This window comes from Oncorhynchus masou, chromosome 32 (assembly GCF_036934945.1).
Source record: "Oncorhynchus masou masou isolate Uvic2021 chromosome 32, UVic_Omas_1.1, whole genome shotgun sequence".
Classification (NCBI taxonomy): domain Eukaryota; kingdom Metazoa; phylum Chordata; class Actinopteri; order Salmoniformes; family Salmonidae; genus Oncorhynchus; species Oncorhynchus masou.
Window position 1 is genome coordinate 57,647,012 of NC_088243.1, and position 17,492 is coordinate 57,664,503.

Consider the following 17,492-nt stretch of genomic DNA (forward strand, 5'->3'; position numbering starts at 1 on the left):
CGACCTCAACCCAATTGAGATGGTTTGGGATGAGTTGGACCGCAGAGTGAAGGAAAAGCAGCCAACAAGTGCTCAGCATATGTGGGAACTCCTTCAAGACTGTTAGAAAAGCATTTATCATGAAGCTGGTTGAGAGAATGCCAAGAGTGTGCAAAGCCGTCATTAGGGCAAAGGGTGGCTACTTTGAAGATTTTAAAATATCAAATATTTTTGGTTTGCTTAACACTTTCTGGGTTACTACATGATTCAATATGTGTTATATTATAGTTTTGATGTCTTCACTATTACTCTAAAATATAGAAGGTAGTAAAAATAAAGAAAAACCCTTGAATGAGTAGTTGTGACCAAACTTTTGACTGGTACATTTAATATTACATGTAGTTACATTTAAGAAATTCAAAAAGGCAATCACACATCTGCTCTATCTTTGCTGCAGGTGCATGGTAACAGTTGAATAAGATTATAAAAAAACTAGAAACCCGCACACTGCTCTTGATAGTATCACTGCTCTTTAATAAGCTTTACGTTTCGGCCTCGAGGACTTTGTCAGAGCTTTTGTACAGTATTAACATATAAAGAAATCATGGCAAAGATATAAACTTTCAAATGACTCTTTTCTGGGATTTTCATTGAGTCGAGAGTAGAATAAAAGAAGGAAGTCTGAGTGAACCAACAGTGTATTGTATGGTACACAGCAAATTGGCCAGGGTTAACTGGTGTGGATTCTTTTAGTGTAACATTTATAGTGTTGATTCGGGAGTTTAATTAACTAGTAAATAGTTAAATTAACACTCCGTGGTGGCGTTAATAACCAGAGTTGTGTGATTGTGTAATTTTTACTCTGTGTAGAGTAACACTCAAAACCACACCCAGCCATTATCATATATCCCAGCATGCTCTATTGGGAAAGGGGGATACCTAAGTCAGTTGTACATTGCAGGGTGATTTTCAGAATTGTTTGTTTCAAGATCTGTTTTTGCATGCACATTGTCTGATTGATTGATCTTGTGCTACACAAAGGATAAGTAGCATCCATTTATCTAAACGAATCCAATCTGTTTGTAAATGCACCTATTACTGGGTCAGATGGTTATTCTAGTTTACATAATTTAGGTAGTCTCAATAAACAATCCTCCCTCCCAGACAGTAATTCTGAATGTAGGTGATTAAAAGTTAAAATGGCGAAGTTGCATAAAGATATGGGAATCCATATATGACGTCATGGTTTTACCACTATCCATGGAGTTTTTAAACTACGGCCCGCGAATGGTCCAATGCGCCAATAAATCAGCAAAATCTACTTTTTAGTTTTTTCAGATTTCCTGCGTCTTGGAGCTGAAATTGGGATTGTGTATTCTGTGCTAATGACGATACAAAAGAGTAACAGAGAGCAATGTACAATACGGCAAACCTGGTAAAGAAGGCATTTGTGGTGCATGGAGGCATCTTTATACCCCTCCGCTTTTGTTGGATATCCTCACTCTGGCTGGATTCCAATTAGAATTACACATCACTTTGCAAGCCAGCATGTGACTTGCAGGCCTAATGTAAACCAGGAATTTCTGACCACTGTGTTAGTTTAAGTAATGTAGGCCCTGAAAGAAAATCCTTATTATATATGTACTGTAAAAATATATATAATAAAAATGCAGGTAAGGCTGGTAGAACCATTCAGAGGGTTCTAGGTAGATCCTTTTGCAGTGTTCTACCTAGCACCAGAAAGGGTTCCCTTAAAGGGACAAACCGAAGAACCCTTAGCACCTTTTTTTCTAAGAGTGTAAGTCTACGTACGCACAGTATAGACTACACCCAGGGACACAGACTGATACACACAAGCGTGTAGGGGCATTCTTCCCAGTGCAGGCACGCAGGCTGCCATATGGGTATAAGAGCGCGCTGCCAGGTCCACTCCTGTGATAAAAGATGGACTTGTTGGCGAGGCTGGCTCAGACACATGCTACCTACCCTGCCATCTGGTTGTGTTCTGACTAATAACTCTCGCCTGACTAAGCAGACAATCTGCTCTGCGGCTTTTTCGCAACGGAGAACCCATTGTTTGATACGTCAATCTTGCTCCTGCGCTGATCCAGCAGCATGTTGAATTTTAATCATCTTTACCGACTGGTTGAACCCATTTATTAATTCATTTGGTGCAGTGCATACAAATACACTTATTGAAATAAATATGCATATGTATGCAGCATTGTTACATGCACACGCATACAATTCTATTATAATGAATATGCCCGTTCTACTTTTCCCAAGTATATAATTACCACTGGACTTTGTTTCCCCAGCATCATACATTTTGCTTCTCACCCTAGATTTTTACACACACACACACACACACGGAAGACTACTAAAATTGCACACACAAAATCATAAAAATAATGATACAATATTAAGCTCTTCTTAAAAGCACATAATTCACATTCCACACGTTTTGGATTAATTTACACAGACTTTAATAGCTTTATTTACAGATGAATTCTTGACAGTTTTCCCCCTCTGTTGGCATAATTCAGTGGATGCCATATTTGTCAAACCTTTACATTTTTTTTTAAACTTCCAGTCTCAATTTGCTTGAGGAGCGTTATTGGTGAATAATGAGGTGAGCGTTTTCCGCTTTGTTTTCTTTCTTTTTAAAAATGGGAATCCAAATGTCTTCCTGTAGGAGGCCAGAACCAAATAAAAAAGTGGGAGGAGGAAAGTGATGATTATGAATGAGGGGGGTGGGGAGGGGAGTTTGGGAAGTTAAAACTCTTAAGACAGGTGACATGATACGGATGTGGCTACTGCAAGGGAAAAAAATAAAATAGGTAATGTTTCCTAGCAAGTGCCAAAAGAGTGGAGATGGAGGAGATTAAGAAAATGGCTCTGTTCAAACAATCGAACACTGCTTCCTTACTTTCTTCAAGGTCATAGCTGATGTAAAAGGATTGTATAGTTAAATAGGATGCCAGTGAAGAGTGTTTGGACAAAGCCAGCGAGTGAATGGGGTCCAGCATGCGCACAGAGGAAGGGCACTTGGTTCAAGTCATTTGATTGAGGTATGTGAAATGGAAGGGTATAGTGCCAATGTGAAGATGGCAGGAAAGCTGGAGCATGGTACAGAGCAGAGACGATGGTGATTATGACTAAGGGGAGAAGTGCCAGGAGGTTGAGAGGGGGTATCCAACAGGTGTGGAGGTAAGGGGTCAGAGGAACAGAGGAGGGCTTCAGATGGAGGGAGACTGAAGGGAGAGGGTGTGTGTAGAGGAGTCAGATGGGGGCCGGGTGAGGTGGTGTGATGGGTGGTTTGGGATCAGGGGGCCGTTGAGACTCAGTTACTGAGCAGTAGCTCTGTCGCAGTCTCCACGTCCCAGGATTTCGACGACAACGCCACTATTACTGCATTCTGTGGAGACGGGACAAACAGTAGAGAAGGAAGTTTATAACACAGTCATAACTATGCTACAGTATTCAAACACAAAACAGATCCATTGGTGAACCATAATAAAATGTAAATTAGTTATGAAGGTATCGACTGCTGAGACAGCATTAGAGCTAGTCACGTGGGACCCACTCACTTTGTCGAAGCCCATGGCACAGAGTTTGTCTATTTTGCGGGTGTACTCTGGACTGGAGGAGGGGGCGCCGGCGTACACATGAGACCAGAGTCTGGCCGTCTGTTTGAACATCTCTGGGTTCTGCTTATACTGAAGAGTGAGAACACACAACACTGAGTTGGCAGTATACAAAACATCACTAGGCTACAATTTAGTAAAGCAATTGTACACGAGAGGGCATGCAAAAACTACATGTGTTTTGCACAAGCGAGTGTACAATTGCTTTTCTACAACGGGTTATTAACCTATTCATCAGCAACTATATCATCCCTCAACAAAAATATAGGCTAGTCCCAATGCATCTATGGTTACTAGCCAAGCCAGCTGACCGTTCATTCTATCGGTTAAGCTGCCAGAGATGCGACCCAGTCATGAACTCTGTTCAATATCCCAGTCCTTGGTTCTAAATGTTCCGTTGCCATGCTGGCCAGCAACGCTCTTATCCCTTGCTTGCTAGCTAGCCAACTACGGCTAACACAGTCACGTCAAACCATGCAACTAGAATAACAGTTGCTGCCTTTCATTTTGTTTCACCTGTTCTTCTATTGACATTTCTTTGTATACAGTGCATTCGGAAAGTATTCAGACCTGATGACTTTTTCCACATTTTGTTAAGTTATAGCCTTATTCTAAAACTGATTAAATAAAAAATGTCCTCAATCTACACACAAGGCCCAATTTTTGCAAATGTATTGAAAATAAGTTTCCAAACACCTACTCATTCAAGGGTTTCTTTATTTTAACCATTTCCTACACTGTAGAATAATAGTGAAGACATCAAAACTATGAAATAACACATATGGAATCATGTAGTAACCAAAAAAGGGTTACATCAAAATACATGTTATATTTGACATTATTCAAAGTAGCCACCCTTTGCCTTGATGACAGCTTTGCACTCTTGGCAATCTCTCAACCAGCTTCATGCGGTAGTCACCTGGAATGCATTTCAATTAACAGGTGTGCCTTGTTAAAAGTTAATTTGTGGAATTGCCTTCTTAATACGTTTGAGCCAATCAGTTGTGTTGTGACAAGGTAGGGGTTGTATACAAAAGATAACCCTATTTGGTAATTGACAAAGTCCATATACTCGCAAGAGCAGCTCAAATAACCAAAGAGAAATGACAGTCCATCATTACTTTAAGACATGAAGGTCAGTCAATTCGGAAAATGTTAAGAACTGAACACTGATTTATTTAGAATTCAAGGCACGCTTAACCGGCATGGCTACCACAGCGATACACCATCCGATCTGGTTTGCGCTTAGTGGGACTATCATTTGTTTTTCAACAGGACAATAACCCAAAACACACCTCCAGGCTGTGTAAGGGCTATTTGACCATATTTACCAGGCCTCCACAATCACACTCCATCAATCAGGCCTTTATGGTAGAGTGACCAGACGGAAGCTACCCCTCAGTAAAAGACACACATGACAGCCCACTTGGAGTTTGCCAAAAAGCACCTGAAGGATTCGGACCATGAAAAACAAGATTCTCTGATCTGATGAAACCAAGACTCAACTCCTTGGCCTGAATGCCAAGCTTCACATCTGGAGGAAACCTGGCACCATCCCTACAGTGAAGCACGTTGGTGGCAGCATCATGCTGTGGGGATGCTTTTCAGTGGCAGGGACTGGGAGGGAGACTAGTCAGGATCGAGGGAAAGATGAACAGAGCAAAGCATCCTTGATAAAAACCTGCTCCAGAGTGCTCAGGACCTCAGACTTGGGCGAAGGTTCACCTTTCAACAGGACAATGACCCAAAGCACAGAGCCAAGACAATGGAGGAGTGGTTTCAGGACAAGTCTCTGAATGTCCTCTAGTGGCCCAGCCAGAGCCCGGACTTGAACATCTCTGGAGAGACCTGAAAATAGAGGATCTGCAGAGAAGAATGGGAGAAACCCCCCCCAAAAAGAAGAATGGGAGAAACCCCCCAAATACAGGTGTGCCAAGCTTGTAGCGTCATTCCCAAGAAGACTCAAGGCTGTAATCGCTGCCAAAGGTGCTTCAACAAAGTACTGCATAAAGGGTCGGAATACTAATATAAAATGTGATATTTCATGATTTCTTTTTTTTAATCAATTTGCACAAAAACATTATTATTATTGTTTTTTTATCATTATGGTGTAGTGTGTGTAGATTGATGGTGAAAAACAATTTAATACATTTCAGAATAAGGCTGTAAGGTAACAAAATGTGGAAAAATGGGTCTGAATACTTTCAGAATGCACTGTGAGAAATCAGCGTTTGAGGATTATGCTGATTCATGATTTCGACTGGCTGAGAAAAGATGTCCGTCTCATCCTGACACTAATTCTCAATAGGACAGCGGAGATCCAATTTCAATACCATAACAATGTTGCAAATGCCGAGAGACAGACAGCAACGTTGGCACAAACCCCACTTGTTGCAAACCAAATGTTAAGCTAGAAGCAAATAATGTCTAGATGCGTTTTACAGTGGAGACCAACTTAACGAATATGGCTGGCTGGGCTGATGGGACAGCGGATGGAGCAGGGATTTCTCAGATGGATCAGAAGACAAGAAGACAAGAAGACAAGCCCATTTTTGCATCATAGGCTTACCTGTGCTGAACAGGTTTTTTAGTATGGCTGGCTTAGAACACGTCTCAACCAATCACAATGCTTGTTTTGACCAACCCATTGCAGAATAAACCAGTGAGGAGACAGAGCAAGTCAAACAAAAAATTACAAAATCTGCAAAAGACATTCCAGGCATACTTATGCATGCTCTCCCTCTCCCACACATGCACACAGTGTTCCTCTCACTTGATTGGCCACCACAGCGTCCTGTGGGTCGTCTGGTTCTGCAGCTGCCAGTAAGGCCTGTAGTGACAGCAACACTGTCCTCAGCGTCATAGCTGCCGCCCTGTCAGACACACAGAGGGAACACAGAGTAGTAAGACCTGGGATCAGCCTTAACCAAGACTTGACAATGAAAAGAAATTTGAATTTTAGAGTGTTGAAATAAAGTGACTCACCACTGGTCTTTGAGGATGTCCAGACATATTGCACCTGTGACTGAACTGATGTTGGGATGCCAAATCTTCGTGATAAATCGTACCTGGGGGGCCACAGGAAGCACATAAACAAGCAAATTAATTAGCAAGGACTTCACCCTGGCAAAGGTCAATGTTGGCAAAATCCACAACTGAATGACAAACATCAGAATATGTTTGATACACACACACACACACCTACCTTTGGTGGATTGAAGGGATATGTTTCTGGAATTTTTATTTCTAGTTGATATCTACCACCTGAAAACATTTTTTGGGGAAATAATTAATCACAGCAAGAAATCTGTATCCTTTTGCATGACATGAACCACGCTCACTCGAGGTAAAAAGTGCTTTGAATCCTATTGTGGTAAGTTAGGTAATCTGCCTCAGCCCTCAAGTAAACCCAGGCGAGTCTGTCCCAGGTAAAGCTGTTAGGTCTGTCTGAATAGACGACAGTAAACTCCCCTGGGCCTCACCTTCATACGGTGTATCAGGTGGCCCTGCGATCTCCCCCTTCAGCTCTGTGAAGTTCTCATCCACCAGGTCCACTTTTATCTGGTTTTTACTCGTCTGTCAGTGAGAAAAGTCAAAAGTTAGTTCTGTCACAGAGCATGGGCCAGGGAGTAAGGAAAGGAGGGGTATCCGTCAGGGGGTATCTCATCCCAACTTCCTATCAACACAGACATTCTCACAGAAGTGAGAACTAATACTTTCACATGTTCGGTCTCCTTGCACTTGAGCATGACAGATACCTTGATAACAAGCAACATTATGAGACGTTTGAAAGTAGTGACTTGTGCCATAGATTCTGATACGATATCCGAAAGGGCCAAAAGCTACCGGTATCTTCTTGCATTGTAAAGTGCTCTAGTCTGTAGGGACATTATTTTGCAAACAGTTATGAACATTTCCACATGCCGTGTCGCATTATTCAAGTGTGTTAACTTCTGTGCAGCATGAGTGGGGAGCTAACATAATGTATCCCAGACTCCCAGCGCAGGATAGCAATGAGTAAGTGGACCAGGCACGGTGCGCTAAAATAAAGGGTCGGCTGTGCTGATAGACAGGCTTGATCCGCGAGACACATTTGACAGAAGTGCCAAAAGTAATAAAATAAAAAAATACAATTTAGAACAGAAACATCTTTAAAAAAAATCATAGTATCAAAAAAAAGTACCCAAGTTTCAGTATACCGTGCAACACTATTAAGCTGTGGAAGCCAGAACTGTGTGTGACCACTCGGTTACGGGGACACCATTCTGCCGAGGACACCCAAACCAGTAGACACCGCAAAGCCCAAGCAAGCCTGACCCGCTCTGGAAGTTGCTGTAACCCTGCTTGGGATATTTACACTATATTGGCTATTGGTTGAGACGCAGGGTCCGTTCTAGCTTGTTATGTCAGGAAGGGTGACTGGAAATGTAAAATAAATGCATTTAGGTTATAGTTTATTAAGATGCATGAATACACCACACCAACAGCCTGATAAACAATCAATTGGCTGTTTTAAAATAAATTTCCTGCAATTTCACATTGTTATGGTCAATAGATGTGATAGCATGCTTAATATATGCAAATACGTGATTCTATTCCGTAATAGGGTAAAACGTAAGGTGTTCCAGCTAATCAAATCAACGTTTATTTATGTTCCAGCGTAGTGTAAGCTACACAATACAATGAAATGCCTACTCGCAACTAAAACTCTCCTTGCAAACAGTGCAATTATTCAGCTATATGTATTTGCGTTTACATTAGGCTATAGCATGTGGTCATAGGCCTATAAGGCTATACTGCAAATTGTTGTTTGTTCCTGAACAAGCCGTATGGCAGAGCTACCCTTCAACACCACAAGTGAAGTATGACTCTGGGGTATCCAGTGAACTTCTACCATGTGGTGCTGCATGGACCCTATGGCCCCTTCTCCTCCACCTCTGGGATACAACTCAGCACCAAGTGGGGCCGCGTCCCCAACAACCCAGCGTGACTTATTATTCTACATTGGGAGTACCAGGGAGTTGCAGTGCAGTGGACATGGCTGCATACGTCATATAGAGGACAGTTTCGCCCGTATTGAACAGAACATTATGCAACAGAAGACCAGATCCCAGGGTTCATCCTGTCAGGGGAGCCCTCTCCAACAGGTTGCAGTAGAGAACATCAGACAGTCATATGAAGGACAGCAGCAGGAATTTGTCTCTTCGGCCCCGGCACCGTTGCCAGGTGTGACTGTGACCATCGGGTGTGACTATATTGCTTCTCCGGTCCTGGCACAGTTGTCAGGCACGGCTGCGACTGAGACCGGGCAGGGACACGTCATGTCCTCGGCCCCCGCCGGTCCTCAGGAGTTGCCTGCTACAGAGACTGAGCCCACAACAGATGTCATTCCTGATTCCCCCCTCCACTGCTGTGGAATCTGGGGGAACCCTCTCCTATGTGATTCCAGCAGCATCGCCGAACGGTGGTGAGCCTATGTCGCTGGCTGGACCCTATTCCTCACCGCCGCCAGATCATCACCCGTCAAAGCTACACGGCGAGTCTGTCTGCCCATCCGACACGCTGTCCCTGCAGTAGAGGACCCTCCAGCAGCACCGGTCTGTTTGCGACCGCCGATGACCAGTCCAGCCATGACCTGTGCCCATGGGGGGATACAGCCACACTGGTGTCACCAACTACTGATAGTACAGCTTTACCTGACCCAGCCACAGCCCTGAGTCCCAAGCGTGCACCACCTGACCCAGCTCCAGTGCTGGACTCAACCCTCAACTGTGGGGGACACAACAGACCTCATCATGGCAGACCACCCAGACTTCACCCCCCAGTGTGCTGTCCCAGGGACACTACCTATTCCTGCTCCTGGGGTCTGAGCTGATCCACCATCTGCCTTGGACTCACCAGTATTGGCCTGGACTCTGGGTCTACCGGTGGGACCTTCTCTGGGGCTTGCCCTGGGTCCACCTCTGGGGCAAAGCCCGCCTCCGGAGGAACCACTGCCATGCCTGCTCTCTGCTGCTGGGGGTTGGCCTGCCTCAGTTGGGGAGCCGCTGAGCCTGCTAACCTGCCGGGCCATGGACACAGGGGACATCCTGGCCTGCCTCTGTGGAGCCCCACTTATTAAAGAGCTCAGTGTCTTTCAATGTAGCACCGTCATAGGATGCCACCTTTCCAACAAGTCAGTTCATCAAATTTCTTCCCTGCTTAAGCTGCCCCGGTCAACTGTAAGTGCTGTTATTGTGAAGTGGAAACATCTAGGAGCAACAACAGCTCGGCCGCGAAGTGGTATGCCACACAAGCTCACAGAACAGAACCGCCGAGTGCTGAAGCGTGTAAAAATGGTCTGTCCTCGGTTGCAACACTCACTACAAAGTTCCAAAACTGCCTCTGGAAACAACGTCAGCACAACTGTTCGTTGGGAGCTTCATGAAATGGGTTTCTATGGCCGAGCAGCCACACACAAGCCTAAGATCACTGTTCGCAATACCAAGTTTCAACTGTTGTGGCGTAAAGCTTGCCACCATTGGACTTTGGAGCAGTGGAAATGCATTCTCTGGAGTGATGAATCACGCTTCACCATCTGGCAGTCTGACGGACAAATCTGGGTTTGGCTGATGCTAGGTGAGCGCTACATGCCCGAATGCATAGTGTCAACTATAAAGTTTAGTGGAGGAGGAATAATGGTCTGGGGCTGTTTTTCATGGTTCAGGGTAGACCCCTTAGTTCCAGGGAAGGGAAATCTTAAAGCTACATCATACAATGATATTCTAGATCATTCTGTGCTTCCAACTTCGTGGCAACAGTTTGGGGAAGGCCCTTTCCTGTTTCAACATGACAATGCCACCGTGCACAAAGCGAGGTCCATACAGAAATGGTTTGTTGAGATCGGTGTGGAAGAACTTGACTAGCCTGCACAGAGCCCTGACCTCAACTCCTTCGAACACCTTGGAGATGAATTGGAACACCGACTGCAAGCCAGGCCTAATCGTCCAACATCAGTGCCCGACCCCACTAATGCTCGTGGCTGAATGAAATCAAAACCCGCAGAAATGTTCAAACATCTAGTGGAAAGCCTTCCCAGAAGAGTGGAGGCTGTTATAGCAGAATGCCCATGATTTTGGAATGAGATGTTCACCGAGCGGGTGTCCACATACTTTTGTAGTGTCATGTAGTGTACAGCCCATGTTCATCTTCCTCAGTGTGTTTAAATAAAGTTCCTGTGTGGGTGTTAACTCTTGGGCTGAGTTATTCCCCTCGGACCATGGGTGGTGTCAGTGAGTCACATCCATAGAGCCGGGTAAAATACGTAGAGCCGGGTCACACTTTCACTGGTGCCGTCCTTTCAGCACCAACCGCTTCAAATAAACACGATGCTTAATAGTCCTACTCATCACGTATTATTACAAATAGGTCATCACTTCTCACCATGGTGCTCGTTTAGTAAAGTTAGACAAAAGCTTAATCAATGTCTCGCAAGATCAATGATTAATTTGCATTTTACATAACAGAACCGACTATAATAGCGTATCAGGCCTAGAACGTTCCTGTTACACCAAAAACACCTCATTTGTAATGAGAATTTACGACGGTCAGCTGAAGCAGCATAGTCCATTTGTCTTGTGTGCGCCAAAACTCAACCGAGCGCGCCACTAGGCGGGATACATGCTTTGACTGAAACAAAATGCAAGAAAACGCATCTGCTCTAATCCGCTCATGAAACAGTAATTCAAGTGCATCTAAATGAATATTCCCATGAAACAGAGATATCAATCAAATAGATTGGCACGCAGATGCAGTTGACGTTTCACCAGTAAAACATGAAGAATTATCTTTCGCGATTGACAGTGACGGCCTATTTTGAAATTAGGTAGTCTATGCCTAACTTGGTATTGGAGGCTATTAAAAATATAAAATATTTGAGACAATATAGGTGAGGGCATAGGCAGTTTGCAATTGGAGGATGCATTTTATGCATATTCTTTAATGATAGGCTATTCAATAGGTTACATCTGTCGGTACAAAAGGAAAGAACGTCATAAACAAAAATTGCGCTCCATCACCTAAATAAGATAGCACTACACTACTGGGTTTGCGGCAGTGGAGGCTGCTGAGGGTAGGATGGCTCATAATAATGGCTGGAACAGAGCGAATGGGAATGACATCAAACACATGCATTTGATACCATTCCACTCATTCTGCTCCAGCCGTTACCACAAGCCCGTTCTACCCAATTAAGGAGTCGCCAACCTCCTTTGGTTTGTGACTATGAACTTCCATTGTCTCCGATTCAGTTGCAGTCATTCGGTTAACAGATTTTTTTTGGTAACAAAATAATGCATTTGAATTACTTCATAAATCATAAACCACATTTGTATTTGTAAAAACAAACTAAATTGGGAGGTCTAACTTTACTTGTTATTTCTGTGAAGTTTCATTACCCTCCCTCATGAGGGAGGGAAAGTAGAAAATATCTTAAAGATGTGGGTTTTTGATAACAGAATGACAAGACACTAGGCAATATTTCTTAACTTATAGAAGACAAATCATTTCTGCACAACTAAATATAAAATGTTGAAATTATTTGGACAATGGACGCAATGCAAGAATTCTACAAAATACTGCAGTAAACAAATCTGTTTCCACTAAATTCAATCTGGAGTGCCAGAGTGCGCTGTCAGGTTGTCCGTTAGTAAATTCAGAGCATTTCGCTCTCGGAGCTCTGGACGCTCTGGCTGAGGAGTGGGGTACATCCGAGCAGTCTGACCTCACAACAGTAGTCAATCATCCAAGCTAACTGGCTAACGTTCGCTAGCTACCTCCAGACATTTTTTATTTATTTTTACCTTTATTTAACCAGTCAAGTCAGTTAAGAACACATTCTTATTTTCAATGACGGCCTGGGAACAGTGGATTTAACTGCCTGTTCACGGGCAGAACGACAGATTTGTACCTTGTCAGCTCAGGGGTTTGAACTTGCAACCTTCCGGTTACTAGTCCAACGCTCTAACCACTAGGCTACCCTGCCGCCCCGACATAAACAAGAGATCACCTCACTGACCATTTTACTTGCCCTAGCAGAGCTGATTATGCTGTGTTTATGTTATCCAGAGCATTGGTGACTAAGTGTGCTGCTGGCAGCAATTTAATTGACGGCTGTTAAACGTTCGTAAATTCATCAGCTATTCTGCGCTCTGGCACACTCAGACGAGAGTGCTCTGAAATCAGAGTAGATAGCCAGTGCGAATTTACGAATGCACCCAAAATGTAAATTATGTGGTCGTCAAAATACATAAATCATTTGAAAACAATGTGGCAATAAAAATCCCAATACTGTGCCATGAACATTCAAATCTGTGGGCCAACCCCTCTAGTGAAATCCCACAAATCGTTGTGTTTGTAATTACGATGGGTATTCCTCAACCTAGAGTAAGATCGATGTGACATTGTATTGCCAAGAGCTATGGGAAAGTCCTGAGGGTGTTTCACGGTCAACGGACGTCTTGACTGAACTACACTGAACAAAATATACAAGTAACATGTAAAGTGTTGGTCCCATGTTTCATGAACTGAAATAAAATATCCCAGAGATTTTCCATACACACAAAAACCTTAGGTCTCTCAAATTGTGCACAATTTGCTTACATCCCTGTTGGTGAGCATTTCTCCTTTGCCAAGATAATCCATCCACCTGACAGGTTTGGCATATTAAGAACATGATTAAACAGCATGATCATTACACAGGTGCACTTTGTGCTGGTGACAAAAGGAAATTCTAAATTGTGCCGTTTTGTCACAACACAATGCCACAGATGTCTCAAGTTTTGTAGGGAGCTTTCTGACTGCATGAATGTCCACCAGAGCTGTTGCCAAAGAATTTGATGTTAATTTCTCTACCATAAGCCACCTCCAACGCATCTGTTGCATGTTGCTTTCATATTTTTGTTCAGTTGGTGCTAGCTGTGAGGGGAGGGCCTTACGCCGTTCGCTGAGACGAGCCAGAAGAGTGGCAGCACTGCGCGTCATTGGCTGTATTGTGCCAGCGGCACATTTTGTGATTTATGGTTTTATTCTTTCAAGTAAAAACTACCAGAATTCAGTGGCTACAGCCCTACAATCAATAAAAACATAGCTGAATACCAGTGAATTGAAAATATGTCCCATCTTGTCTTTTGTGCAGCTGGTTCTTGCATGCAGCTCACTCTGTTCTGTGCTTAGGCTAACTATTTGCTGCAGTTTATCCTCCCATCACCAGAGTAACTCATCAACACCAAAAATAACATTACAATGTAACCCAACTCGGATGTAGGCCTACCGAAGAAGCAAACTATGTTATCCAACTAGGAACCTTCTGTGTTACAGTTCAGACTTAGGTGAGAAGTGTTCATCTGTGTTAGGCTTTGTGAGTGTGTGTGTGTGTGTGTGTGTGGGGAAGTGTTTTGTGTGAATGTGTTGGTGGGAGGGTGTGTATTAAGTATCTCATTTGCATAAAGTAGTATAAAAAGTGGTATTCTAATTTCATAAATTTGTTCAAATTGTTACAAACTCTGTTTTGCATAAAACTACATTATTGTAATTATGTACTCCATACTGCCACATTTACATAATATAGCATTTGAAATGAAAAGACGTCATAACAATATGACCACCCTATCTTGAGATATTGGGCAAAACATGTTGAATTTAAGAATCTAGACAGGTGATTTGATGCCTTTATCGACTAGGGATTAACATGGACCTGTCCCGAGACCCTTTTCAATAACTTGAAAATAAGACCGCTCAGCTACATGTATGGTAAATCCTATCCTCATGAAATAAAGTGTTCTGTGTTTCTGGGAGAAGCATCTATAACATGAAATGCAAAGTATAACACCTGAACCAAAGTTACATTTTGTCCCCTAAAACCCTAATATTCGTTTCCAGTTAGAAAAATAAGTGTTTTGATGATTTCTCTTCAACCTAGCCTGCAACAACACAGGTAGAAAATGTCACACTAACGTTAGATGTCGAACCCTCTGCGGCGGAAGTTGCACCCTGGTAGTAACCAATTATGTATATAACAATCATTGGTAGTAACATATCGTTATCGGTGTGTGGCAAATATACTTTTTAGCTAGCTTGTTGGCTAAATAACCAGACATCTAACGTCTTCGCCTCTGTAATCATATCAAGCCAGGGTGAGCGTATTTGCGTGGCTTATTTCACTACCCCTGGCCTAACTAGGTTGCTACCTTCGCTAGAAACGCGATCTGTATAGTAGTAGCTGGCATCCAGGCAGGGGGTTTCCTGTAAACTAGCAGCCTTAACTAACGATAACGTACTTAGCAAAAAGCCAGTCACATTTTCCTTCGCTTGTAAGCCAGCTAGCGCCTTGTCCTTCGCGTTTGTTAACAACTGGTACCGCTATCTAGCTGTTAGCTAACAAAACACTACTTTCCAACAACAGGCAATAATCGTGTTTGACACAAACTCTGCTAACGTTGCTAGCTACCTAGCGTTACATTCACGGTCGAATGAAGAAAATAAAATCACCAACCTCCTCGCTTTTGAGAACCTCTTTAAATTCCCGTTTTATCCTTTGAACCGCGATGTTGGCCATGATTTCGCCGTGTTTCTGTCGGAAGGGAACACGATCCTCTCGGTCACAGGCCTTACTTGGCTTCAGCCCTCCTAGTTAGCTAGCTAACCCAGCTAATTCGCAGTCCCCCTCGCACTTTCGTTCTCTGCCTCTGTCACTTTTGGATCGGAGCAATAATAACAGCTGCTAGCTACGGCCACTAATTGCTAAGTTCTACTGGAACGTGACCGAGCCCCGATGTCATAAAATATAACGCTAGTTACAAAAGAGCCGAGGGACATGTGTATTTTCTCGCAATATTGCCACTGTGTACGCAGTGGACAGAAGGTGGTCCTGGAAACATTTTAATACCAACTACATGCAAGCTGAAATGCGGGTCATGTGATTTCTACAGCATTGATACCCTCCCTGTCATTATAACATTTTAGAGGGGGCTTCTTATGTCTGCAATAACTGGTAGACGTACTTGCATGAGTGGAGAATTAAAAAACAGGCATACATTTGCTTGTATATGCTTGATTATGTTGTCCAAAGTAAACGTTCATTAATAAATAATGACAATGTACATTATATTTCTTGTTACCTGGACCTCACTTCTTATCATCAATGATGCAACATTCAGAACCTACCTATAGAATAGTATGTATCTGGGACACTTATACGGTCCACTGTACACCTTCATAAACCATGGGGTGTATTCATTACGCCAATTCTGTTGCAAAACATTTAGTTTGTTGCATTGCAAAAAGTTTTTTAACAGAAACAGTTTACTCCAAATGAAAAACGTTTTACAACGAAACTTAGAGTTTATATTGGACAAATGCAGGTAGGTCCCTCAAAGTTTTGTTCTGTTTGCTCTGTTTGCTTCCGCTTGGTACTTAAATGTAGACGGGTTCCGTGGTTCCGTTGCAAGATGTAATGAATACACCCCAGTCTTGATTATGATGGATGAGAACAAGGTCAAAGGTTATTCTATTAATCTGTCATAACAAAGCTTTTCCTAATTTGTATTCATGGTCTTTCACTGCCTCTACCTAGAAAAACTGTTTCATGTGGAGATGCCACATCATTACATGACAACTCAAGATGATGTATCATATGTCAGTCATTTAGCATATTACCGAAGTTACAAACGAGACTCTGTGGTGAAACAATGGTACTAATGCATCCTCTACTCTGGGGGATTCCAATCCAAACTTTTTCTTTAAAAAATTCAGGACCCCACCATGTAAAAAAATGTGATGTAATCAACAGCCAATGTTTACTTTTTTAAATTGGGCCTATAACCGTCTATTACAAATCACTCTGAGACATGTCCTTTCAACCAGGGTTTTCCCAGTGGGAGGGTTTATGTTAGCAAAAGCAAAAAAAATGAAAAAAATAAGGAAAAGCAGATCATTAAAACTGTTGCAGGCCAATATGACAGAGACGAAAAAAATCCCTTTGAAGGAAATACCAGTCAATGGAAATACATTTGTGGTCAAATCAAATCAAATGTTATATGTCCATTGCACCTAATACAACAGTAAAATGTTTACTTACAAGCCCTTACGTATTAAGTAAATAAAAGTAACAAATAATTCAAGAGCAGCAATAAAATAACAATAGCGAGGCTATATACAGGGGGTATCGGTACAGAGTCAATGAGCAGGAGAACCAGTTAGTTGAGGTAATTGTGGTAATGTGTACATTTAGGTAGAGTTAAAGTGACTATGCATAGATAATAAACAGATAATAGCAGCAGTGTAAAAGAGGAGGGGATGCAAATAGTCTGGGTAGCCATTTGATTAGCTGTTCAGGAATCTTGTGGCTTGGGGTTAGAAGCTGTTGAGCCTTTTGCACCTAGACTTGGCGCTCCGGCACCACTTCCCGTGCGGTAGCAGAGAGAACAGTCTATGACTAGGGTGTCTGGCATCTTTGACAATTCTTAGGGCCTTCCACTGACACGCCAGGTCCTGCATGTCAGGAAGCTTGGCCCCAGTGATGTACTGGGCCGTGCGCACTACCCTCTGTCGTGCCTTGTGGTCGGAAGCAGAGCAGTTGCCATACCAGGCAGTGATGCAACCCGTCAGGATGCTCTCAATGGTGCAGCTGAATACATTTTTGAGGATCTGAGGACCCATGCCAAAACTTTTCAGTCTCCTGAGGGGGAATAGGTTTTGTCGTGCCCTCTTCACAACTGTCTTGGTCTGCTTGGACCATGACAGTTTGTTGGTGATGCGGACACCAAGGAACTTGAAGCTCTCAACCTGCTCCACTACAGCCCCGTCGATGTGAATGGGGTGCGTGCTCGG

General features: G+C 43.0%; 1 protein-coding gene across 1 annotated transcript; it reads right to left on the minus strand.

Annotated features, from left to right (window-relative positions):
• Nucleotides 1-2,441: 2,441 nt before the first annotated feature.
• On the minus strand, nt 2,442-15,568 carry LOC135526288 (ubiquitin-conjugating enzyme E2 K). The gene is made up of 7 exons (XM_064954537.1): nt 15,157-15,568; nt 7,109-7,202; nt 6,832-6,890; nt 6,612-6,694; nt 6,400-6,499; nt 3,570-3,698; nt 2,442-3,397 (listed from the first exon to the last, which is right to left on the minus strand). Exons 1-7 carry the CDS (start codon nt 15,217-15,219, stop codon nt 3,323-3,325), a joined length of 603 nt encoding a protein of 200 aa, XP_064810609.1. The 5' UTR covers nt 15,220-15,568; the 3' UTR covers nt 2,442-3,322.
• Between the last annotated feature and the right edge of the window lie 1,924 nt (nt 15,569-17,492).

Coding starts and splice junctions, on each gene's coding strand:
- LOC135526288 (XM_064954537.1), bottom strand. CDS start 15,219: ATGGCCAACATCGCGGTTCAAAGGATAAAACGGGAATTTAAAGAGGTT. Junction 6,695..6,831: donor ATCCCTTCAATCCACCAAAG/GTAGGTGTGTGT, acceptor GTGGCCCCCCAG/GTACGATTTATCACGAAGAT. Junction 3,398..3,569: donor GTGCCATGGGCTTCGACAAA/GTGAGTGGGTCC, acceptor CCGTCTCCACAG/AATGCAGTAATAGTGGCGTT.